At 39.6% G+C, this 27404-nt stretch overlaps 1 protein-coding gene across 4 annotated transcripts in view; it reads right to left on the bottom strand.

The window, feature by feature from the left end:
• The window catches only part of LOC134531185 (coiled-coil and C2 domain-containing protein 2A), a 210444-nt gene that overhangs the window by 159403 nt on the left and 23637 nt on the right, over positions 1-27404 (bottom strand). For all 4 annotated transcript variants that reach the window (XM_063366819.1, XM_063366822.1, XM_063366821.1 and 1 more), the window contains exons 6-8: positions 11344-11437; positions 8927-9091; positions 3311-3449 (exon numbers count right to left, since the gene is read on the bottom strand). In XM_063366819.1, the coding sequence (XP_063222889.1) occupies positions 3311-3449; positions 8927-9091; positions 11344-11437 (398 nt within the window). The remainder of the gene's footprint in view (positions 1-3310; positions 3450-8926; positions 9092-11343; positions 11438-27404) is intronic.

Raw genomic sequence — 27404 nt, 5'->3', positions numbered from 1 at the left:
GATCCCATGAATGAGGATTCAGTTGTGTTGTAGGCAGTGAGCCGGTGATCTTAGGTAAAATGAAGGCAGTGAGTGACAATCGCAGACCCTCCTGACCAACTGGTTTCACTGAACAGTAATTACTCCCCTAACGACATGCACTGGTACCTGGGAAACACCGTAGACTGGCAGAGCTGCCTTTCGACATATTAAGCCTAGCCTCTTCACACAACCTTCTGTCATGAAGCTGGATTGGCTGGCAGAGTCCAAGAGTGCTCGAACTGTATGAGTCCTGCCAGAACTGACTGGAATTTCTACGAGTGCAGTGAACAGCAAAATCGTAGATGGACTATCTTGATTATGCAGTTCGGATGCAGCCAAATATTGTCCAGGAGATGAAGCACACAATGCATTCACACCATCATCATGGTCTAGTGACTGTGGTCACATGTCACTAAAATGAAGTAGTGTGTGATGTTGAGAGTCAGAAGACCAACAATGAGAAAACGAAAGGCATGCGCTTGCATGATGAGAGGTTTGCAAGCAGTTCAAACAGAGATTTCCTGACCTCACTATCTGATAAATTTCCTTTGGGGATGACTCAAGGAACTTGGGGCACTGGTAGATTTCGTGAGGTCCACTGCATATGACACACTTCACTGACTTGGAAACAGTGTTTCCTGCGAATGACTGATGTTGCACATATCTAGAAGCTGGCTTAGAATAAATAGACCACTTGCTCTTAAAGGTTTTCCCAGACGTCACTAGCTGTGACTCAGCTGCATGGCGGTAACCATATAAAAATAACAAAAACTCGGTAAGCTTAGGTAACTCTGCTCCCTTGTCATTAATAAACAGCTCCCATTGGTTACGCAAAACCTTATTCAGCTTAGCTTCAATGATATGCAGCAACAGCGGGTCCCATTTTTCAACACTGACATCCAGCACTATCAATGCCGCAATGTGCTCTACCAGAATAGACATCATTTTATTCACTGATGCTGGGGCCTCTAATGACACAGATGGTATTTGCATAATTGCTTCAAAGTGCAATGAAACAATCAAGCGCTTGTTACTGTACCTCTTAGACAGTAGCTCCCAAGCAATACTGTAGTTTGAATCAGTCAAGGGTAATGCCTGAATTACTGCCAACGCGTCACCAGACAAAGATGACTTTAGGTAAGATAGTCTCTCTACATTGGTGAGACTTCGGTTGTCTACAACCAGAGCCTCAAACAGATTAGAGAAGATGAGCCATTCTGTTGGATTACCCTGAAAGTGGGGTAAATCAATAGATGGCAGACGGGGTGACGACCCAGCTGCACATTGATTACGTGTTTCTTTGTTCCGGTTCTTAGAATCCTGCACTAATGTGTCCCAGATTGCATTAACTTCATAATATAGATCGTCGAAGTGATTTAGCCTACTTGTATGCCTTGTGTCATCAAAATCAACTTGCTCCTTGCATGCCAATTCATAAGCCAAATGGTCATCTTCAAACCCATTACGAAGCTGAGATAAGTCCCGACAGGTTGCAAAGAATAATGACTGCTTGGAAGTGTCTGTAGTAACCCTTTTGGCCAGATCCGCGGCACGCTGTAATCGGTTTTTGGCACGCTCCACACGTCGCTCCAGAGCTGAAACATTGTCAGTCATGGTTATGTTTATTCTACTGAAATACACTCAATCAGACAAGAATGGGAGCACGAAATATAAAAGTTAAATGTAATCGTTTTTTCAGCTAAAAATCGATTCTAAACCAAGTTTTGTTTATATAATTGATTTTCCATGTCCTGTAAATCGACTTTCTGAATCGATTTTGTATCCATATGAGTAGTAATGCAGAACAAAGACTTGGCAAAATCTACGTTAACGGTCTACTTAATAATTCATAGTCATATTTAACCCCAGTCTTAGAAAACACGCAATCTTATAGCAGACCAGTCATTATCAGTATCTGGTTACTGTGGAAAGATGATAAGAAATAATAGTGTGGCACGACAAAAAGGGCTTCATCAGCACCGTCCGTGTGATAAAGGCAGTTCTTATCTTCCCTTACGCACTCAGTTGTTATCTTCCCTTCCTCAGGACGCTGATAGCACATTAAGATGATAACCGGTTCACGTTCAAATGGCGGCGCAACGATAGACAAAGGAGACTCGGTACACCGAACGACCCAAACAAACACTCAGAATCTCTCCACGTAACTATAACTGAGCCCAATAGCTCAGTAATCACGGTTAGCGGATTGATCCGGCTCGGAGGACCAAATGTTTCGTACTGAAACTGTTACCAGATAACATGAAAGTCAAAAACGATAGCCGGACGTCGTATGACGCCGGTACCAGATGAACCACTGAGTCTTTCCTGGTGGCCACCAGGATCGCTTGAGTTAATGGCAGCAAAATGGCGCCATATTTGAATTTTGAAGTATCCAACACTTTGGATTAGTTAATATAAATCTAGGGTAAGCACTATTTACAAATCCAACAGGGTGCAATGTACATATTCAATCATTTCTGCTGATGTTTCACATTAACTGCTGCAGTGAAAGATCTTCAATCACGCACTTTCGGAACCATGACCATGCCATATTAGACATTACCGATTTTAACCAGATTATTGGACACCAATAATGTTTTAATGGAAATATGAAAGAAAAATGAATAATCAGTACTTTTTAAAACAAGTTGTAATAAGCTGCTCACATAAATAAAAAAATTGGAGATGAGTGTTACCATTTAAAACGTTTCTGATATCACTTTACATCTGTAATTCCAATCTCTTTTTCAAAAAAAAAATCATAACGGAAATGTGACCCCCTAGAAAACAGGAAACACTACTGAAATGAAAACCAACAGTGATAAACACTGAGCAAACTGAAAATTGTGGCAGTGCCGTAGTGAGACTTGGCAGCCAAGTTCAACACTTGGAATCTAACCCGAACGGCTCAACTCAGTGGCGACACGGCTTCCGATTTCAGAGAAGGGAGGACGACCTAAGTGTTTTTGGGCTATGAAAAAAATGGAACTGCCAGCTGAATAGGAGTCCATAGTTATGAAAAATAATAACTTCTTTAAAAAAAGTTTAGAAGAATTTTAATTTATTGAATATTCATCACCAAATCTGTGGTTGCATATGACTTTTAAGATTACTGAAGTTTTGTAAATCTGACAATCAGTACAGAAACACTTTCAAAAAATGAAAAATTAATTTTTTTTACAAAAAAATTGTATTGACATCACAGGTTAGGGTTTCTGTTGTTCTAGGGATTACGACCGGGGGGGAGTCCCACAGCAGCACCCCTGGCTGGAAGAGCTCCCACACTCACGTGCTGCCCTCGGAGACGAGGCGGCGCTCCAGCCGGCAGGCGTTGCGGCGGGCGACGGGCGGCCGGGCGCCCACGTACAGTCCCTCATCCTCCAGGTAGCGCGGCTCTCGGCCCGGAGGCAGCTTCTGCTCCAGCGACACTGCACGACACACACGCTCAGCCATCTGATTAGTTGTTTTTTTTTTTTTACTTTCTGTTCAGGGTTACGAATTTAAGTCACAACCACGGTCTAAGAAGGGGAGGTCTGGACACTCGCCAGATAAAAGTGACTACTTACTGTCTCCATAGTTCGTAAGACGTCCGCTATTCAACTCTAGCGCTAGGTGTCTTGCGGTGGAAATATATCACTAGGTGTTATGATGAATTTGTCAATTCTCGTGAAAAACAAACAAGAGGTAAATAATATACGATACAACGATAGTTTAAAATCATCGCCGGAGGACGCACAGTAACGATAATCGGGCATAGAGCCACGTTTCCGCAAACTATGTTAATATCTATAAAACTTAAAAAAAAATACACTCGTTTAAAACGGTAATTTTATGCAAATTTCTGAAAATATCGCAATGCCGTTTTGCAGAATAATCAGGAATCATGTAAGGAAGTAAAAATAAGTTTTTTTTTTACTTTTTTTTATTTCCCTGGTGGCCCTCTACTCCATAATTACAAACGTAGAGAGTTATTACAGTATTTTATGCACTGCAATGAATTTTAATATAATTACACTATATTTTAACATTTAAAATTAAAGGCTGAATCAAATTACATAACTTGACTGATTTACGTATTTGAATAACGATACCAAACCTGCATTTACAATACATTATTTGCTACACAAATAAGTGCTATCGTCAATGTTTTGTGTCTCATGTCAAGGGTTGACGCTTCAGCTTGGGTGCATAGTAGGGACGTATTTTTTTAAATTTTTTATTTACATTGCATTACAATATCCAAAAAAAAATATATACGTTTTTATAAGTTGTCGAAAACAAACAAGACGCACATACACAGCAAGCAAAAATAATGTCTTCAACCACATGAATGCACAGGTATTGTAATGTAAATTACAAACGGCGATTACTCCTAAACGAGTTGGAATTCCGTATCTGCGCCTTTTGAAATAACAAAGGAAAGTTTAGAGCACTGAATAAAATTTTTTTGTGATTTTTATTATTTTTTTTAAGGAAGAGACCGCACTCGTTTTGCAAATTTTATATTTTAATAAAAAATGGTGTATTGTCAAACTACTTACAAACAGGTATTATCAGGGTTGTGCTGGTCATTAATAAAATTCGACATCATACATTCCATTTTTAAAAAAGTTGGGCCTATACAAAAATAAGTAATCTTTAGACTACATTCATACAAATAATAAAATTTAACTTACTATTCCAATGACGTTTCCGAACTGATCTTTGTGTTCCTTTTTTTGTGAGAATGTCGTCTTCCACAAAATGTTTTTCGCATACATAATGGGATCTTTTAATTACAAACTTGTCTCATTGAATTGCTTTCTGCCACAATTGCCTAACATTGTCATCATTGGGAACTCGGAATATTGCAACTTTCTCGTCCGACTTTGCCTGATAATTTGTTTTGCACCCAGGTGCAACACAATGGTTAAGCATTTTCACAATTAAAATAATATACGCTTATTCTCTTTACTAACAATCAATGCTCCTTGCTCACAATGAAGTTCCCGGCTTCCTGCAAATGCCAATGTGGAAACTGTACTTCGTAACCTAATTTACCTAATTTATTAAATAATTCCCAAACTTATAAAAAAATAAACACAACCAATTTAATACTGTATCTATATATGGAGATGAATGCATTTTTAACATTTAAATTAACATTTAAATGATTATTATGTTGAGTTGTTCATAACAACAAAGCTTAAAATACCACCGCAGAACAACCAGCGCTACAGGTCAGATGGTGGAGCGGAGCGGAACTACGGAGACATTAGGTGTGCCACTTTTGCATGCTGGCCTGGTTGGGGAGTGTCCAGACCTCCCCTTCTTAGACCGTGGTCACAACTAAACTGCTACGAGAACAAATTGTCTGAATTCAGCTTTCCTGAACAAAAATAACATTAATGACGACAGGTGTCTTGATGTAAACCCCACGTACTTTATCCAGATTTTTTTTTATCCAGAGGAAAAAATATGGCTATGCTTTAATGGCCAAATTAAATTGGTCTACTGGTTGTTTCAGTATCAAAGTTTCAAGATATGACAACAGAAAAGTGACTTAAGCTTTTTAACGATATTTTTCTCTTTTTTATTCATATGCTATTAATTTAAGTGTAACATAAAAACTAGATGAGGTTTTGAAATATTTTCCCCACCTTCTCACTAATTTGGAAAAAAAGTTAACTAAAATTGCACAGAAACTTTTTAATATTATTTTCAAACTTTATTGTGAACTATAAAAAAACTCATTCACTGGCTCATAATGGCCAAATGGCTAAGTTTCTTCAAATCCTAATAGACAACATACGATACATTTTCACTAGGTAATTCAAGCACTCTTAAGTCAACTTTTAAGAGCATTATTTTCTCCAAAAGTTGCATTTACTCTTTTAAAACAATACACTGTCTCATTTGCACAGAGAATAGTTTACAGCAAACAAGAAAAAAGTTATATTTCTTAATTTTTTTACATTACAAAAAAATTAATGCTTGTATTGACAATAAGCACAGGTTACTTTTTTTAAGTTGTGCAAATAACCAGTAAAAAATTATCACATAAAAACAGGTTTGAATTTTATTATAAATTTAAAATTTTCAAAATTAGAGCTCAAAAATAAATTAACTGTCATTACTGTGGGTTAAAACATTTCTCTTTGTTAAGAAAAGTGTTCACAATGGACAAGTCAACCTTGTTTTCTGCCACTGTTCTCTGCATGGAACAGACAGTGTCAAGATAAATAAATAGAATGCACCATTTACTAAAAATGGAAACAGACTGCAAGTGCAAAAATTGAGGTTATAAAATTTCACAGCACTTTGCATTCCCATGTCTACATGTGATAAGTGTTTTATATTTCATTACTTGTATAGTAAAATCTGTTCTGCCTCAAAGTACTAATTTACGTTTAACAATTTTAGCAAAAAAACATGTCTGTTGGAGTACCATTTGTAAACAAACTCCCAGTGTCCTTGTTTACATTAGCTGATTCTGAAGTAACTACAAGCAAATATAGTCTCATGAGCAGATGACAACAATCATTATATCTAGACTGTATAAGAAAAAGAGTTTATGTCAAAAAGTGAATCTCTCACAAGAGATTTAATTTTACTTTTAACATTACACTGTAATCTGTTTTGTAAATTTTGTGTACAGTTTATTTTGAAACTACATTTATTAATATATAACATAGCTAAACTTTAAATTTATGTATTGATATAAAATCAAAATAAAATACAGCTGTGTCCCGCTAATTCTAAACCCAGTAAAATGAAAACCTGGCTAACCGCAAAGAGTTTAGGGTGAATAATATTTTTTTAAAAACTTGGAACTAGTGTATTTTAAAAAAAAATTTTGATGTCTTGACCAATTATCAAATTGTTTATTGATTTTGTGTTTTAAAAGTTTGTTGTATAATAACTTGATACTTACAGAGATTAATTTTACAATATCCCATTGCATTATAGCAATTTTTCGGCTAATCCAAAAATATGGTAATCCAAACAGATTCCTGCCTCAAGTAGTTTGGATCAGCTCCCCTATATATGACAATTTAGACTATTTTTGACTCATGCTCTGTTGCGGTTGGTTTTCACTGCCTGCAACGTAGTCTTGATTGTGACAATGTTTTGTAAATAAGCCCTTGAACATGACTCTACCGGCAGAACAGCTAGATATCTCTGGTGGCCTATCCCTCAGGTGTGCTTCGTCTACAGCTACGACAAAGTGGAGGTGGAACCACATGATTTGTCACCTGACCTCACAACCCCTCCTTCCTCCCCTGGAGACGGGGAAGTAACTCCATGCTTCTGGATGATTTAACAATGATATCGATACCAGCCCAAGGAGTATATAAAGGCCTGGGTCGGCCTGCAGTCTTCAGAGTCTTTGGAGAGGTGGAAGTGGAAGCTCTCACACCCGACTACATCGCCCTGTGTCACGCTGCCCGTCACTACATCACCAGGAATGTCACTCTGCCTGACGCCACACCAAGCTGCATGTAGGATTTAGCCTCAGAAGACAGTAAGCTGAACTTTTAACATTTTCGCAAATGAGTTCGGAATTGGCCAGATCAGCACCGAGGTGCCAACACGAGGCAACTGCAGAAGAGGTAACTGGTCACTCGTTCAAAGACTCGTAATTTCTGAAAAACCACTCAGTGGAATTACGACCTTTGGGTAAGAGCAAGTTGCCCCAAAATATGAAAATATTTGCAGACAACCTTTTTTTTCTACTCGCTGAGAGTGGACAAGTGGCAGAGCGTATCTATGCTAGAAAAGCAAATGTCGTCAAAGGCTACAAAGAGGACTTAGTGTGTGTGACTAGGGCAATGGCCAACATATAAAGGCAGAAAAACAATAATCCTACTTTGACTTTCAAACACTACTGTGGACTTGGGTGTTAGACAAAGTAGAAACTGCAGAAGTGTGACGAGTTTATGTCACTATCAGAGCTTCAGAACGCGAACAATGTGGAGATGTTTGCATGATGGTGATTCTCCATTATAAGTGTGACAGGTCATGAGCATCGGAAGAGCGAGGTGTGGCTGCTCTTTCGCTCAGCTGTGGAAGTCATTTTGGGAACTTGGTGTTACGCACTTTGTCCGTGCTAGCGAAGTCCGTGTTGAGCATCGTTAGGGAAGGGGTGCTACACAGCAGGCACCACGACGACGCACGACGAGGTACGGCAGACGAGACGACTCGCTGCAGTGGGTTCCGGGAGTGGACCCTCACTTTCAACAATCTTTAAAGCGAGTGTCAACTGAGTCATCACCCGCTTAACAGGGAAGTTTAACTTTGGTGTGAATATAGTGTACACATTGGACAGACCTAATACAACATAATTTGATAAAGCATGTATGCAAGGTGTAATGAACTTGTAAAATTTTAATTTTTTCCAGCAACTATTAAGTTAAGAGTTAGGTTAATTGTGTTTGTATTGTGATTAATTTTGTAGTGAAAACACTTTGTATCTCATAGACATTTTTAGCAAGTTGCGTTTAGGCTCCAATAAGACCATTTAAAGTCACTTGTAATTTTTTATTATAGTATTTTAACTTTTTTCACTTTAGTATTGTAATATAATTGTTTCACTTTCATGATAATGATAGGTTCAATAATTTGTTGGTTTTCATGATAAAATTACTTTCTGTTAACTTTGAAATGTCTTATTTTATAGTTTGGGTTTGAGGAGTACTCCCAGTAAATGTGCGCTGCTGTACTTGTCTTTAAGAGTACACTTAGTGTTTCTCACAACACTCTGTCTGTGTATCGCTCTAATCAACCCTTCCTCTTGTGATCCCTTTGTGGGCGGCAACCACACAGTCTAGACATAAATGTTGTTATTCTGTGAAATGCACTAGTGGAAGAGTAGTTTTCAGATGAGCAAGACTGTGATGTAGAAGTGAGATGGAAGTGGACGCACCGGGGCCCGAGCCGGGGCAGAAGAGGAGGTCCTGCTCCCTGGCGACCTGCTCCGCCCGGTCCGTGCACTCGGGAGATGCGTGCCACAGCAGCTGCCAGTCGCTCCCGAGACCCAGCACCTCGCTGGCCAGGAGCTTCTCCCGCTCCCCCTGCCCCTCGCCATCCCCTGCGACAGTTCACGTGTCGCCAAACATCAAACAATACAACAAAACATGCTTGCAAAATTAGGGATGGAGGGTCGGTAGAAATGTTCACAATATTGTCGATATTACATGTAGGGGGCCATCCATAGCAATTAACAGCCAAAGTTCTACACCTATTACGTAAGAGGCATAGGTCTGTGCCCGTCAGTCACAAAGGCTGAGGTAATGCACTGAGGATAAGTTAGCTTAGAATCACAGCTTTGAATACAAAAACCTAACAAAAACATAGGTAGCATAGATATGGTACGGGCTGCCTTTGTGCAAAAATGGCATACTTGCAAGAAAGTGCTAGGTTTAAGAAAATATTTAGTAATCGATTAACAGGGGTACTTCCTAGAGGCCTATTACACCTTAAGTTTACATGTCTGTGTTTACTACATGTATTATCTTTACCCTTAACATAGTGCAAAATTTATAATTTCTTTACAAAGTGCCAAGTTTAAGGGTGAATATTTAAAAAAACAAACTGGGGAACCTCACTGTGAACTACTATTCATTAAAGTACTTATCCTTAACTGTGCTCCAGCATATTAGCTTCGTTGTTACAAGATCTAGTTTTTTTATTTATTCGCCCTCAAACTTGGAACTATGTCAGGATATATGAATTTTGTCACTTTGTCTGTAATTCAAAAACTCAATCTTGTCACCACAAAGTTAATATGTACATGGTAGTACACATAGAAATTAGTACTTTAAGATGTACGGAACTAGTGATTTTTTAATATTTTCTTAAACATTTGCAATTTGCAGTTTCACTTATGGCATTGTTGCACACAACCTGTATTAATTTTTTCAGTCTGTACTACAACTATGGTATGTTTTTGGATTCTAAGCTGGTATTCAAGGCTAACTTATTATCAGTCTCTAACACTAGACCTAAAGCCTCTATTTTGCGCAATTTCACAATAAAAGCGATTAAAATTGTGGAATGTAATAGTGCACTTAGCTCCAATGAGTCAAGTCGAGGATAATATACTTTTCTCAACTTTCACTGAGCTAACTGATGTGTATACTAGCCACATTTTCTGTTCCAGTTGTAAGTTGTCAATAGCTGACTGGGAAATCTAAAACACGTAATGGCTCAAACCTAAATTCAAATGAAACATTTATAACACCAAAAACTCTTTGTAGCTTGGAAAGAAATCAGCACGTAACCTTATACCAAATGTTTTACACCAGTGTAAACATGGTTTCAATATAATTTTCCTTCAATAATGATTAGTGGAACAAGATTAAATTCATGCAAAAAAAAAGGTTGGTCACCTTCATAGTAAATACTTATGGAATGATATGACAGTGTCGCCCATGTTAACAATCACTTTAGGGAACAAGTTGTAAAGTTTTGTCTTTTAGTAACAAATCACCTGTCGACTGTCAATGTTGTTTTGAATCATCTGGTAGATTGAAATGAAACTACCCTTCTTACCGGAAGATCACTGACAAATTGTTTGCTGTAGAGTATATGTAGAGGATGTTTAGAATCTCCCTTTTTCCTTCCTCATGGATAATCATGATACTGAACTGAATTTAAAATGCCAGTGAAAGTGGGTTGTGAAATTCACAAACACTGTATAAGAAGCCCTTGTGCTTGGCCAATCAAGGTTACTAACTAGCCTTTCCCTTGTCTTCATTGCCCCCCTCCCTTCCTTTTCTCTCTTTCCCAGCTAAAGCCACCAGCACTTTTTTTTAACCCTTGAGTCATTTGGCCCTAGCTGACAGCATTACAGCAAAACAAAACAATCTGTAACAGAGTTGACAAAGAAGCACAGACAGAAATGCAGTATCTTTCTGACCAACCACAAGGTTTCTGCAATGAGAAAGGGTTTTTTGAACACCTCATACTAGCTAACACTGCTGCTCAAATGAAAGGAAAAAAATAAATCTCCAAACATCTAGGACATGCAACATCTGGGATAATCAGAAAGGAACCACCACAACGTGATGCCAAGAGTAGGAAGCGGCAATGCTGTGGCAATTCAGCTACTTGGGCAATGTGGTCAGGATGGTATTCTGTGCGGAGTATAGCATCAAAATTTTAAACAGATGCTAAGTTTTAAACTCTGTAACTCGGGATGATGTCACACACAGTAAAAACACTTATTTATTACATGGTCAAACTGTCCTTGGTTGGCAAGCAATAGCGACTGAAAAGATATTTTCAAACGTAATTGTCTAAGTCTGATGCCACAATGAAAACTTCGCAATGTGCGTGTACCTGTGTGAGACTTGGGACTTGAAGTGGGCGCCAGCTGCTGCTCGTCCTGCCACACTTGTGTGAAGAAGTCCAACACAGCCACATCGCTGGGGCCCTGCAACATCCACCTAGACTCTCACCAACATACTCACACACATATTAGGGACCAAACCCAGTTCTTCAACCGAGAAGCACATGCTGCAAACCCTTGAAGATGGTCAGGCTCCATGGCCACAGAATGCTTTATTGACACCCTGATGAGCCTGCACCATGACATGGCTTCAACCCAAAAGCCAAGACTGTTTTAAATCCTTACGTATGAACCAACAATAATGTGATGAAAAATAAATAGGCAGAGTTAACACTCCACCCAACTTACAAAATTCTGATTTAGTATGCCTAAATGATGACAATTCCTCAAAATGACATGAAATAAGAACCTAAATGTATGTAACTACCATGAGAAAAAAACAATTTTCTACCGCTAATCATGTTCGTCACATTTCCTATATGAGGAAATTCAGAGGATCAAATGAGAATCACCCTAGCCGGAGGATAGCATGCTAAACATACAGCGACCTGTGGTTTTCACACACATAAACAGGCACTTTGTGATGTAACCTGCAGTTCAGTCTAAAATATAAGTAGGTAGTTTTTCATGAAATAATCTGTGGTTGAAGATTATTACTAAATTGAATTTTAGATGGAGTCTGCATTTGATGGTACGTAATCATTTACTTGTTCCTATTTTCAATAGTCCATATTGGTGTACGGCTCAGTCAAGACAGTCAACTTGGTTTGATGCACAAAATTGTTAAAAATGCTTACATAGCAACCATTATCATGTTTGGAAGATATTGCATGGTATTTCTAAAGAAGTTTTCCTATCCTAGTATTAGTAACTGAATTTTATGTTTTATTATTTTATTGTAACTAAGAATATGATAAAATATTGATCTTGACAAGCTCCATGTATATATACAACATATAATTCAAATTTATTCTTCCAAAAATAACTTTTTAAAGAAAAGCACAATAGAATATTTTTTTATTAAATCATAAAAGAAAACAAAATTGTTTCCTTACTTTGCACTGCTTTTAAAAATACAAAGTAAAACATTTTTTTTTACAATGTACATAAAATCAATATGTACATAAGGATAAACTGACTAAGTGACATACCAAAGCTCAGCTTCAACTACTATTGGTAAAAACATTAAATTTGGAGAAAAAAACTACTTACTCAATGTAAGGAAGAATTTTTCCAAATGAAAAAGCCCTTAAAGAAGTGAAAAAGATCGTGAAGAAGGGGTAGGTCTGGTTTTATTATAAGAAATCATATCTTTAAAGCTAATTTTACAAGAGATAAGAAACTGAGCTCGAATTAACATTAAGATATGTATTACTTTTTTTTATTTTCCAAAATTTGATTGCTAAGGGGGTGAAAAGGGTCTAATGGAGTAATAATAGTGTGTGGGAAAGAGGGTAAGAGTGGGAGTGAGAAAGTGAGATATGTAGTGGAAGTACAAGTGGTAATAATGGTTTGGAATAAAAACAAAGTGCTAAAATAATTTAAAATCTCAACAACTAGTTAACTGTGCCCTATGGGCAGTTAGAATGTTAAATGGAAATGCTCAAAAAATTGTTTTTCTGTGAGGTCAGAATGTACTTTTTGCTTTTAAAGTTCATCTATGTCATGAATATAGACCAGGCCTACGTAAACACAGTCAAGTATTCGCTCGTGTTATTGTATGCATATTGTAGTCAGTTGAATAAATTAATTGCAAACAATCTCTCCGAATTGTCAACGTATTCATTTGCTAATGAATACATGGTGCCGAAACCCGGGTCTGTGTTATGAAGAGTTAAACAAACATACAACTAACGTGAATGAAATCGTCATGGCCACGGAGTCGGGGGTAAGCTTAAAACCACCCAAACCATTAGTTATTACAGAACAAGGTATGGCAAATGCGTGGAAATTATGGAGTCAACAGTTTGAATGGTATTCTGTCGCAACTAACCTCATGAAAAAAGTCCGGAAGTACAAGTTGCCACCTTCATGACAATAATAGGCCCGGATGCAGCTAATATATATAATATCTTCTCATTCACACAGGCAGAAGAAAGAAATTTAACAGAGATCAAAACAAAATTTGATGCATATTTCTCTCCTAAATCGAACATAACCTACGAACGGTATATCTTCAACAAAATTGTGCAAATGGACTACCATCCCTTTGATGATTTCCTGACTTTTGTCATAAATAAAGGAAACAACTGTGACTTCCAGGAATTGACAAATAGCCTTTTGAGGGATAAAATAGCGGTGGTAATTTACAGGGATTCCGTATGTGAACGACTGCTAGCTGAAGAAAAGCTAACCTTTGACCAGGCAGTAAAAATTTGCAGAGCTGCAGAACTAACTAAACAGCAATTACTAACGATGAAGACGGATAATGCACCAGCAGTTGAAGCCATCTGCATGGACAGAAATAGAAAAGGAAGGCCTTCATCAAGAGGAACAGAAAGGAATCGTTCACCACCGTTTGAGTGTTCCAGGTGCGGCACTTCTCATCAAAGGAGATCATGTCCGGCGTTTGGGAAGTCTTACAGAAAATGCGAGAAACCAGGGCACTTTGCACACATGTGCAAGTCCAGGCAAGTTACAACACTTACAAGTGTGAATTCACAAGTAGAACAGCAGCAGAACACCGGCCAATTAGAAGACTCGGAGGAAGTGTTTCTAGTGTCATGTTTGGCCAGGTCCGAAGCAGAGTTTGACTGGATGGAAACATTGACCCTACAAAATAAATACAAGGTAAACTTCAAGCTAGACACTGGCACACAGTGCAATGTTGTAACTGATTCCATTGCTCACAAATGTAAGCTGGAAATTGTCCCATCAAAAACCAAGTGCCTCTTGTCCTTTAGTAAAGACGCAGTGGCAGTGCTGGGTGAAGCACACTCAACAGTAGTAACTAGCAGAAAGAGAGTAACAGTGATCAAGTTTCTGATTGTCGAGAAGGGAAACCAATGTGTACTTGGAAGGAAAACATGTGAAAGCTTACAGTTTGTTAAACGCATGGAAATTGTGGACACATGTGATGAATTATTTTAGGGTATAGTGCGCTTGAAGGGTTTTGTTTACGATATAGACCTAGTAGACCAACCTAACCTTAAAGTACACCCACCTCGGAAAGTACCCTATCATATAAGGGACAAGGTCAAAGAAGAGCTTGACAGTATGGTAAATAGCAACATCATCACACCCATTACTGAACCCACCCCGGCGGTCTCGCCCATGGTTTTTGTACGCAAGGAAGGTCAAGTTAGAATATGCATTGATCCCTCTGACATAAACAAAAACCTGAAAAGACGGCATTTCCCACTTCAGACGCTGGAGGAAATCGCGACTCGCTTAAATAAATCCAAATACTTTACACTATTAGATTGTAGAAAAGGATTCTGGCAAATAGAAGTATCAGAAAGGACTTCAAAATACTTGACCTTTGCAACACCCTGGGGCCGATATGCTTGCAAACGCATGCCGTTTGGCCTAGCCTCAGCTCCAGAGGTATTTCAGCAAGTAATGACTCATCTCTTGCAAGACATTGAAGGTACAGAATGCTCGATGGATGATATCCTGATTCATGCCCCCACAAAGGAAAAACTGGAATCCCTTACAACGACCGTAATAGCCAAACTTAAAGACGCGGGGCTGAAGCTAAATGCCAGTAAATGCTGTTTCAATAGAGAGCAAGTCAAATTCCTGGGTCACATCTTAAGCAGCCAAGGACTCTCGCCAGACCCCGAAAAAGTGGAAGCAATCGAGCAAATAAAGAAACCCACAACAGTGCAAGAGTTACAGAGATTTCTTGGCATGGTGAACTACTTGTCCAAGTTCATACCGAAGGTGTCAGAAATATCGACACCCCTGCGACAGCTCTTGGAGAAAAATGTCGCTTGGCACTGGGTACAAGAGCCTTCGAGACACTAAAAATCTGCCTCAAGAATCCCCCAAAAACCAGTTACCTTATCAGTAGATCCAAGCAGCCACTCAGTAGCATCAGTTCTGATGCAAGAAGATCAGCCCATCGCCTATGCATCAAAGGCACTGACAAAGGCTCAGCTAAATTATAGCCAAATGGAAAAGGAAGCCCTGGCCATACTAACAGCATGTAAAAAATTTCACCAGTATATTTGGGGAAACACAAACCTACTAATTGAGACTGACCATAAACCTCTGGAGGCCATTTTCAAAAAGCCACTCCTGGACGCGCCTGCCAGACTGCAAAGGATCCTGTTCGAGGTATTGCCATATCACCCCACAGTAACGTACAAAAGGGGAGCACAATTGTACATAGCCGATGCATTAAGCAGAGACTGCCACAACATTCCAGAAACAAACAGTCCAACCACTTTTGAAATCCACGTCTTAATACCACTGTCAAAGGAGCGCACTATGGAGTTGCTAGAAGCCATTAACAATTGTGACAAACTATTCACCTTACGGGCAACTATACTGAAGGGATGGCCGTCCAAACAGGAACTTCTACCAGAATGCCTGCGCAAATATTGGACTTATCGAGAAGATTTCGCAGTGTACAAGGACATAATTTTCATCCCAAGTAGCATGAAACCACTGGTGCTGTCACACTTACATCGTCCACATAAGAGCATCCTAGGTACCTTACAGCTCGCACGGGACCATGTGTTCTGGCCAGGAATGACGCAGGACATCACAGAATTTGTCCAAAAGTGCGCTACCTGCAACCGGTCACAACGGGACCCTCCTCAAGAATGTCTCAGTGCAGAACTCATCCCATCTCGTCCGTGGATGTACGTGGCATCGGATCTATTTCAGATAAAGGGTGACAACTTCCTCGTCATAGCAGATAGTTATTCAGGCTACTTTGATTTTATACAGTTACGATCAACTACAAGTGATGCAGTTATCAAAGAACTGAAACGATGGTTTGCTCAACAGGGGATTCCAGACGAACTTAGGACAGATGGAGGCCCACAGTTCACCTCCTTTGAATTTGGAAAATTCCAAAAAGAGTGGAACTTCTCACACCGCATCTCCAGCCCCCATTTTCCCCGCTCAAATGGGTTAGCGGAGCGATACGTCCAAGAGGCTAAAAATTTATTGCGCAAATGCAGCATAGACAAGACAGACACAATGCTTGCCCTCTTGCACCACAGGAATACCCCTCGAGGAAGGCTAGGCTCTCCAGCCGAACGCCTCATGGGTCGCAGGACAAAAATGCTGCTTCCAACCAGTGATAAGTTGCTGCTACCAGCACTAGTAAAAGGTATTGCAAATAACCTCAAATTTTTACGACATGCGGAAACACAAACGTTCAACAAAAACAAATCAAAGCCACTTCTCTTTTACCAGAAGACGAAGTTCTTTACCGGGAAGCACACAGGAATTGGGTTCCTGCAAAAATTGTTCAACCAGTACCATTGACACACCCACTGGTAGATATAGGAGAAACTCGTGGTTATCAAACCCTCGGGTCCCTCCTCCGTGACTCTCAGCAACCACGTACATCGGAGAATGCCGCACATTCCAGGGGAAAATAGAAAGGACGAAGAGGAAGTGACACCACACCCAGCGGGCGAAGCAGCACAACCACCCACGTCTGATAGGACACTCTCAAGGAGCACTTCTCCGAACTTGCTGGGGTTCAAGGAAAACCTCCAGCATAGGAACCCTGCCATGAACACCAGTTTCAGCCAAAGGAACACAAGCATGGACACACATATCCCTAAGCAGACTCGCAGCGGAAGATACGTGATTCCTCCATCCAAAATGAACCTGTAATGTAAATACCAGCCTAGGGTACTGTTGTGTATTTAGAAGTAGAATTAGTAATTGTCAGACTGTCACGATAGCACTGGAATAGACTCGTTGGAAAAGGGAGGATGTCATGAATATAGACCAGTAATGTCAAGATGGCCGGCCTATGTAAACAGAGTCAAGTAGTAGCTCGTGTTATTGTATGCATATTGTAATCAGTTGACGAATAAATTAATTGCAAACAATATCTCCGAATTGTCAACGTATTCATTTGCTAATGAATACAATCTACGAAACAGTAGTTAATGCTAACATTTATAACATCAAACAAGGCAAAGCATCATAATTTTTGGCAGATGGAGCATGCACTAATACATGTTAGTCACCTTAAGACCAGTTTCACCACCATTAAATTATAAATTAGAAGTTGAGGAAATTTTGTTACATTAAAAGTTTTATCTTGAATTTTTTAATTATTAGTTTGATGTTTCACCATATCTTATTCTTGTTATTTTTTTTAATGCATTTCAAATTAATTGCACACTGAAGAAACTAATGTTCAAAAAAAGGTTATAAATATTTTCTCATCTCCATTTTTTTGAAGAATTTAATTCAAAAATATTTTGAGGCATTTTTATACGTGAAAACTTATTTCTGCTAAACAATGTTATAAAACAAAATCTAAAGTTTCAATATTTTAACTTGATAAACTGAAGAAACTGAGATAAGGTTCACTAGAAAGATCATTGATACAATTTACTTAAAATCTGTTGGAGAAGCTGTAACCTAGCATAATTCCTGCCCCCTGCTACTAATAAATTTGTAATTAGAATATGTTATTTTAATGATGTTATGTTAATGTTTCATAATTATTTTGTACTAATGTTCCTTCTATTACGTATAGGCATTTAAGTCATATTGCTTGTGCTATAATATTAATTATTATTAACGTGGTTTGATAGAGATTTGAATGTAGTGTGTTTAATTTTTTTTTAATTATAGTTTGCTTGATCATTAAAATTAAAATGTCTATTAATTACGTTTGTAACATTTTAAAGCATATTCTGGGCAGTAAGACTGTAACATTCTAGAAGGATCTATAAGGTTTAAAAGGAAAGGAAGACACGGACGCGACACACTGACGCCAGTAAGTAACTGACGAGGGAGGGGGGGAAACCCAGCACGTGGGCGCGCGGCTGTGCCGCATTGGACTAGAACCTTCGCTGAGCGCTGCCTCGCCAGCCAATCAGAGCGAGCCTTGAGGTGGTGTGATGTCGTGTCTTCCCAGACTTTCAGGAATAAACGTTTTCCAGTATCTCTCCACATATATGGTCATTTTTCTGGATCCTGTCCTGTGATTAGTCAGTCGACACGGGGTTGCCTCCCCTTTGTTGTCACCTTGGTAAGCGAAGACAACTTCGTTGTTCAGTTGGTTGTCGCTCGATCGTCGCTGCGTGCGAGCGTGTCGTCGGCAGCTCACAATGAAGTGAGATTTACTAATAGAGAATTTCACGCCTGCTGGTCGGGGCCAGGCCGAAACATGACCCTTTTTTTTTTTTTTTTTTAATTTTTGGACTTTAGTTAGAAATTTGACCTCAGGCGTCGGCATCGGCCCAGGGTGACAGTTTTTATCCACCCGGGATATTTTCCGCGGGTTACTGGAACCTTTGTTAAACATATAAAAAAAGGAACTTCAATTATTATTTTTGGAATCGAGCGACGAGCTAAGCCTGTAGTGAATGTGTGGAAAATCATCTGGACATGTAGGCTAAGCAGTGATCTACTTATGTTTTTCTTGAGAAATAATAATAAAACAAATGATCATCTTAAAAAAACTCAGTTTATTTTAAATACAACTAAATACAAACTTTCATCATAAGGGAATAATTCACTTTCAATGTTGGCAAAGAGTCAAAAACAAATACTTCAAAATCGGTGTCGGTACTGTGGCATTTCGTTTACTAAAATAAAACAAACAATGCTCGAGGTCTTGACAAATGCAATTGGACAAAGAGTCCTTTGCGGAAAGTGCTACGTTGCGACAACTGCGGTTTTCAGTTTGGACGAAGTGATAAAAAAAAAATCGAAACCTGCGATGGTACATTTTTTTTCGTCTACTGAGAAAAAAGTCTGTGTTTGAACCGAATGCATGAGAAATTGGCAAAAATCGTCACACTTGAACATTTGCATCCTGTGAATTAAAATGTAATGAAATCCCAGCAACAAAAAAAAATGGCACCAAGATACAGTTCTACAGTAAGAAAATGATGACAAGTTTCCTAAAAAAAGTCATGAACGATTTGATCTTCCTACAGAATTCTCTGATGGATTCACTTTACCTCAAGCTGAAGGATTAAATAATATTACTGGAGGCCATGGCAGCAACAATGCTTTACAGAAAATGAGAACAAAATAGAAGCATTTGATGCTAGCAACGATGATGCACTGAGACCAAAAAGATGGAAACGACGTGATAAAATAAATCATTCTGATCAAACTTACGACGCTCATTGGGACGATAGTGATCTTAAATATATTAATAAAAAATATTCCAAGAAGATGAAGATAGCAGAAGAGATTGATTATACATCATGAAAAAATCGTAACATATTGATCGATCGTCTGCGACTACTGATGGCATCGATTAGTGGAGGAAACTACTAGCACCTAAACGAAGTAGTCTTCATACTCAAAGAACTGAGGAAAGCTGGCTACATACAATAATGACTTGTTTTACCTGCATTTGTATAAAATAAAAATAAAAAACAATTAATTGGATTTCAAATATGATAGTTTTATTCTCGTAATCTGATTTCTAACTAAGATTGAGGTCTCGTAGTATCCTACCAGTCGTATCCCTGTGGCGAGATCGTATCCCTGTCGCGAGATCGTATCCCTGTCGCGAGATCGTATCCCTGTCGCGAGATCGTATCCCTGTCGCGAGATCGTATCCCTGTCGCGAGATCGTATCCCTGTCGCGAGATCGTATCCCTGTGGCGAGATCGTATCCCTGTCGCGAGATCGTATCCCTGTCGCGAGATCGTATCCCTGTCGCGAGATCGTATCCCTGTCGCGAGATCGTATCCCTGTCGCGAGATCGTATCCCTGTCGCGAGATAGTATCCCTGTCGCGAGATAGTATCCCTGTCGCGAGATCGTATCCCTGTCGCGAGATCGTATCCCTGTCGCGAGATAGTATCCCTGTCGCGAGATAGTATCCCTGTCGCGAGATCGTATCCCTGTCGCGAGATAGTATCCCTGTCGCGAGATAGTATCCCTGTCGCGAGATCGTATCCCTGTGGCGAGATCGTATCCCTGTCGCGAGATCGTATCCCTGTGGCGAGATCGTATCCCTGTCGCGAGATCGTATCCCTGTCGCGAGATCGTATCCTACTGAGTTGAATTTTCGTCATAAACTGTGTACTTTTCGTTAAATGCACGTATTGAATCTATCGTCAGGATTGACTATTTAAAGAATCAAAACCTCTTGGTCTTGTATTATATTAAATCCATACAAATTGGTCTGACAGTTCGAAAACTCTTGTCTGTATGAAAGGAATACCAAGTATCGAAAAAATGAGTCATCTTGTTCCGTATCAATTTGGTCTATACGCCTGGCATTGTACATGACCTGGCCTCTTGGTTTCGAAGACACTTGTCCTAAACGCCTGACATTGGATATGGCCTGTTGAAAATGTCCTCCGAACATCGTCGAAAAATACCTGTTGGTTCGGAGATGCTTGGACTGTATGAAGATTTGGTGTTTCTTATGATTTGTGGCGATGTCTTTTTTTGTGGCATATGACCTGGGTTCGACTCTGGTCAATGGACTACAAAAATTTTCGGGGCGAAAATGTTTCATTCGTAGGGTAGTTTTCTACTCTCGTTCCGTTTTTAGTACTTTGAAGCCATTCCAACAAGTACTTTGCATGTACCTGGTTACGATTTCAACCATGTTTGTACGTATTGCCGTGATGGCCCGTGCTATGCGTGCCGCGAGCAAGCGGCCAGATGGACGGCCGCCCGCCACTTCTGCGAGCGCGCGGCATGCAGCGACAGTCGGGCTTCGTCCGGCAGCCTCTGTCTATAGCCTTGAGAATTTTTCAACAACTTTGTGGTTAGCGAGCTTGAATTTAGGTACTTTGACTAGTCGTACGTGAATACTTTTAACTTCACATGCATTGGAAGTTATTTTTCTACACGAGGCAAGAAAAAAAATACAAAGTTAGCGGGTGGGTATCGATCGCATGGTCCTTACCACATGAGTGACTGGCACTTGGTGTGTGCTAGCTTCTTCCCTGTCTTGCTGTTTCATGTTATATTGATGCTTCTTTAGTTATTGCACCCCGGACCCTAGACTGTTTAATATATAATTAATCTATTTAATCAACTTTGTACTGCATGGTATCAAACTGCGGACAGGAATCGATGATTATATTAAGTGATTTTTTTATTTATGGCTAAAAAATTACATAATTTCAATATGGCGGCCAAGTAGGCATCGGTAGCTTACTGGCGGCTGGTGGATGAGGAATTCAAGCAATCTTTAGGATTTTTCACCATGATTTTTTTTTTTTTTAAATAAAAATTTAGCATTTAACAATGATCGAACCTAGGACAGGAATCGATCGAATCAATTGGAGTCTGGTAGATGAGTAAATTATGCCCCTTACAGGCATTTCGGCATAATTTATAAAATAAGTATTTTTTTTTGCATAAAATAAACTATTTGCATCGAGAAAGAATTGAACCACGGACGGAAATCAATTTAATCAATCAATAAAATATTTAAAAAGTGATTGTTTTATGAATTTATGAATTTTTTCCAAATTTCTAGCTTAATAAATACAGATTTTGCAAATAGCGGATTCCAATATGGCGTATATGGAATCTTCTAAAATGTCCGGTGACCTGCCTATCATAGGCATCGATTGGCGGACACGCCCGAACATAGCCGAATCCTCACGACTGTTAAGCCAAAACTGAGTAAGCCACCAAGCCACAGCCCCATAATTAATACATTACGCCCGAAGGAACGCAATGTCCTACTGACCACCATTGACAATTATGTTATTATACTTCGTTTACACGATGTTCGACTGTTGAAATGAGAATTTGGAAATTCCAAGCCGAAGTACGCTTACATAAATCGTTGAAAATACTTAAATCATTGTTTAAAAAAATATTTTTTCCTGTTTTTATTAATTTTCTACAGTTAATTCATGAGAGACGGACTACGTCGCTCATGCATTTGTACATAGGCCTACGTTGGCACACACAAAGAGTGGTGTCATTCAGAGGCTGATTTCATACGCGTTTAGTTTAGTGTGACGAACAATAAAGTGTAAACTGATAATTTAAACTAGATAATTACCAGTAAAGTTTCAAATTTGGGCAGTGTACGAAAAAAACAATTGTGCGTGTCTTTTAGAAATCGCCAGGGATGTTTAACATCTAACCTTGGTAACGAGCTAATTCATGTGTTCTCATGTGGCAAATACACTTATCATACGAAACTCGGACACGGAATTTAACGTAGAAATCTTTAATATAATGCCGAGCGTGATAAATACACGCAAATTGTGTTTTTCACTACATTATTGGACGCGAATCACCGTAGTTTCCGCACCCGCGCTAGAATTTGCTGCCGGAGCAGCTATTGAACCATTCCGTTTGCAGACTGAAATTAAATTATATAATGAAACGACTCCGATGAAAGCGAAAAATATTTGAAAAAATACCAAACCCCGGCTTTCGTCCTGATTTTATTAAAATACTGCCCATATTGTTAAAATACATTAAGCAGTTAATACTATAGACTAAAGTTTACCTTTGACTTTGTGAACTTTCGTCAGCGCCATACGCCGCAGATGGCAGCACCGTGGTTACACATTTCCGTTCCATGCGACTTCTGTTCCATTCACGAAATGGCCTGTACCAAATGCCGTGTACCGAGAGATAAGCTGTTACACGTCGAAACTACGTGTGGTGCCTTGGCCGCCTGTGCAAGGCCAGACCAGGTATGTTGTCTGAGTGGAGGTTAGGCCGGCAGGAAAGTGGACTGATAGGGCGCAGACGCGTCCATGCTGTCTGGCCATGCTGTGTGACACGTCTTCTGTAGCATTGTGCCTCACTCGTCCGATGCATCTGGTTCACATGAAGATACATATAAGGTAGCACGGTAGATGCTGCGGATATTTATGTAGGCTTCACTCGAGAGCTTCATACAAGATAAGATTAATTGGAATGTTTATTAATGGAATTTCGATACTTCTCTGAATTACACTATAGTTTATCTATATTTTGGCCAAACATGCTCTTTTCATTATTACATACGTTTGCGTACTTTCAAAATAAGTAAAACAAAACGGTGCCCAAGACGAAATGATAACTCGCAATTAAAATGTTTGTTTGGAAATAATTATTTTCGCGCGACTTTGCAGTTAGTTTGTACTGACCAAGCTTCTCATTGGCGAGAATTTTCAATGAAATCAGATGCAGATGTTGCTGTCTGACCTATTTGAACTCGGAAGCTTGCTCTGGTCTGATATATCAGCACCTGACGTCACAGCTCACCTTCAAATCACTTATCACTGAGGAATTTCCATGACTAGTCTAAGCTTGAAAGTGAATGCCCTTACTTTCCCTGGCCAACTGCAACTCCTCCGGACGAGGAGAGCGCGGCAGCTGAGGCTGACGACCCCAGCTGCTCAAGACGAGGGCTCTTTGTGACGGCCCGCGGGAAGAAACACCCGCCCCCGCCCCCCGCGGCTCAAGCGTGGCCTGGGGCCATGAGTTCACTCGCTCATTGGACTGCAAATAAGCCATGTCGGATAACTTGGTTTCCTAATGTTGGCATCGATGTACAAAAAAAAAACGCTTCTACCCACCTTTTGCAAGGCACGATGTATCGACTGACTGGACCATGGTGCCCGTCTGCAAGTACAGCCACTGCCCTGTTTCGCCCGCCATTCAGGACGCGCTGGATGGCTCGAGTCGCGTGTACCAGGGAGGATCTCAGCCAATCACGGGAACACAGAAACGCAACACCGCTAGTCTTGAGATCTCATCGCGACAAACGCAACGCCAGGCATCCGGATCTCGATTGTTTCATCTCGCCCTTATCTCCAAGATGAGCGAGGTGGCTCAGTGGTAACACACAGAGGATCCTGGTTCCTGATTTCCCCGAACTCACTGCACTGGCAGCCCGCGGCCCGCTTCAGCAATCTGACAACACAGGGTGATCGGGAACTGGCGCAGACGAAAGTGAAGGGTGTAGTATGTGGTATCCAAACCTGTGTTAGTTGTAGCATTCACAGCAATATAACACTGTGAGCGTACGAATGAACAGATGTGTTATCTATCGCACTTGGACAATCGACGTCCGCAGAGTACCTTTGTTTCCTGCCTGGCGGCGCTGTTCATCGTTCAACATTGTTCCGCCGCTTGTTCGTACGCACGTGTAGTCGAGATTCGACGGAGATGAACAACATCGAGTATGCGTACTCCAGAGAGTGGCCACACATATGGTGACACGTGCTCACGTGTGTTGTACATACATGTTTTATACGTGTTTTCATTATTATCAATGCATTGGTCCTGTATGTATCCGAGTCTTATCCAGCTTTATTAATCTTTAAACAATTATCAGGTAAACTGTTTTGTATTAGACATATTGGTTTGCAGATGTAGAATAACATGTCAGTAGATATTGTTATGTAGCCATGATGTTCCCAAAGAACAAATTTACACAAAAATTATTTTGTAATGTATGTTACCTAATCTAATTTTTATTTTTTTTTTGTAAGAACTGTTTTTAAGAGAATTATTTCTCGATTATTCAACACATGCCGCACAAATATATAAATTAATTATTCTGCAGAAAAATACAACACTAAAGAATAGTTGTAAGAAACTAAAAATATTTATGCATTTTGCGTGTTCCTCAGATTAGTTTAAAAAAAAGTGACAAGTGTGACGTTGTGAACGTAAAAAGGAAATGCGTCCATGAATTTAATATAAAAACAAAAGAATTTGCAGAATTTCATTTGATGAAGCAGTTGCTGGTGAGGACGAAACCAATTTAATGAGTTACTTCAGTATAAATTCAACTCAGTTTGATAGCATCCCCTTGGAATCAAATCACATGCATTGTCCTGCATAGCATGCCTTCTATATTCTTCCATCGATTTATTCCACAAAGTTGGATATCATCGTAATCTTTCAATTAACTTTTTCATCGAATTGACTGTTTAAAGCACAATACTGAGAGAAATTAAACTTTATGTAAAGCAAACGCAAAAGTACAGAACTATTCCGCGCGAGAACAGATGTTTTCGTTTATCTGCGCATGCGCGAAGTCAGCGACGTTTTTAGAAAAACGAGCCGAGAACCAAACAGCTTTGTGTGGCCGTGACACCTGAGATGCAGCTGGCTACATCTTACCGTGTAGCGAACACAGCGCCCTGCGTGGCCGTAGCTTTAGCGGCACCCTCGTCACAGACGATCGCCCACCCCGACATTCTTTCACCGAGTCCACTTCTCAAAGAACCACGCTGCCGAAAGTCAGGAAAATAAATAATAGATAAATACGTGTTTCTTTTCACCACGGACACGCGGATGCGCGCTGCTATAATCGGTGCCTTGGGCTCAAAGTCGTAATTGCCAATATTCTGCTCAATACGAAGTTTATTTGACGAAGTTTCTCATTCGCCAGTTTAATCGGTTCGCCACTGCTAATGGAATATTATAATTCTATACCCTGTAACATCTAGGCGTATGCACGTTTCCGTGGTGCAATTCAGGGCAAGTTATTATAATTATTTATTTATCTTCCCGATTTGCGGCAACGTGGAAGCAGAGCCTTACAATGCCTCGCACTCAAGTTCATTCCCCTTGAATTCGATTAGCGATTACGTCTCCCAAAATTAAAAAAATTAACGTAAAATGTTTTAGAAGAAAAAGACTAATTTAAAACGCCACCTAGAAATGGATAAATATGTAGAGTATGTCCACACAAATATTCAATACAATTTTCCTGAATTTTCCCTAACTTACCATAACCAAAAGTTAAAATTTCCTGTTTTTTTTATTTACTTACTTTGCGATTTTCTGAAATAAATAACGAAAATACAGCTTTCAACATTTCCACAGCTGACTTTGAATTATAAAACAAAATGAACATTCAAACAGAACCTTGCATACGCAATTTTATAGTGTACTAGCTGCAGTACCCAGCGTTGCCCGGGATGAACACAGAGTGATATATTGTCCGCGAGTTACAGCAACATGGATAGCGCTATATGCCAGTGTGTTGAACATAGAGAAATGACACACAATTGCTGTTTTTCTTTCTACGACCTATGATTTTCTGTTTACCCATGGCGATCGGGTGAACGGTTTCGAAGTTAATGCGCTGCAGCGCCATCTAGTGGCGAGTTATAGCAAAATGGATATCGCAAAAATACTGTCAGTGTTCAAATATCTATGCAAACCAATTTTCACGGCGATCGACTGAACGGTTTAGAAGTTGATGGCTGCAGCGCCATCTAGCGGCGAATTACAAAAAAAAAATGGATAGCATAAAAACCTTTTCCATGAAAAAACACTTCGCTGTGCCAACTTGCATGGTGTTCGGCCAAGAGATGTCGGAGTTTATTGACGTCATGCATACCAATATCCTATTATATATACATATACTAGCGATCCTAAAATCGGTTTTAATTGTGAATTTTCAAAAATCTAAAAAAAAAAAAAAAAATCTAATTTTTTATTCATTTTTATTGAAAATACGAAACAAAATTGCAAAACATTAAAATTTTTTAAAAAACCTGTTGAACCGATCGTTACCAAACTTCACAGGATCACCCGCTGGGCTAATATGAAGATTGCCTGGAAATTTCATCCAAATTGGTCCAGCCGTTTTGGAGTCCATAAGGAACATACATACACACATACATCGATTTATTTATATATATATCGATGTGTGTGTGTACTAAAACACTATCTGGAAAAATATATTTCACTGTCCGAGTGATAACAGCTTTGAGCACACAATTTTTTACCTTAAAATTGCTACTACTGGAGAATTTCCGTGACTTATCCCAGATTTCCCGTAGATTCCCTGACTTTCCACAAGGCGGGCACCCTGGTGAACGCTAGCAAGCGGGGACGACATGCCGGCCAGCTGCCCGGCCGAGGCCGGCCTTTGTGGCGCTCGACAATGTCCCGCGGCGTCTTGGAGGCTCCCGCTCCGCACACAATAGCGCGGCAGG

This window comes from Bacillus rossius, chromosome 3 (assembly GCF_032445375.1).
Source record: "Bacillus rossius redtenbacheri isolate Brsri chromosome 3, Brsri_v3, whole genome shotgun sequence".
NCBI lineage: Eukaryota > Metazoa > Arthropoda > Insecta > Phasmatodea > Bacillidae > Bacillus > Bacillus rossius.
This window is presented reverse-complemented; position numbering and strand designations above follow the sequence as displayed.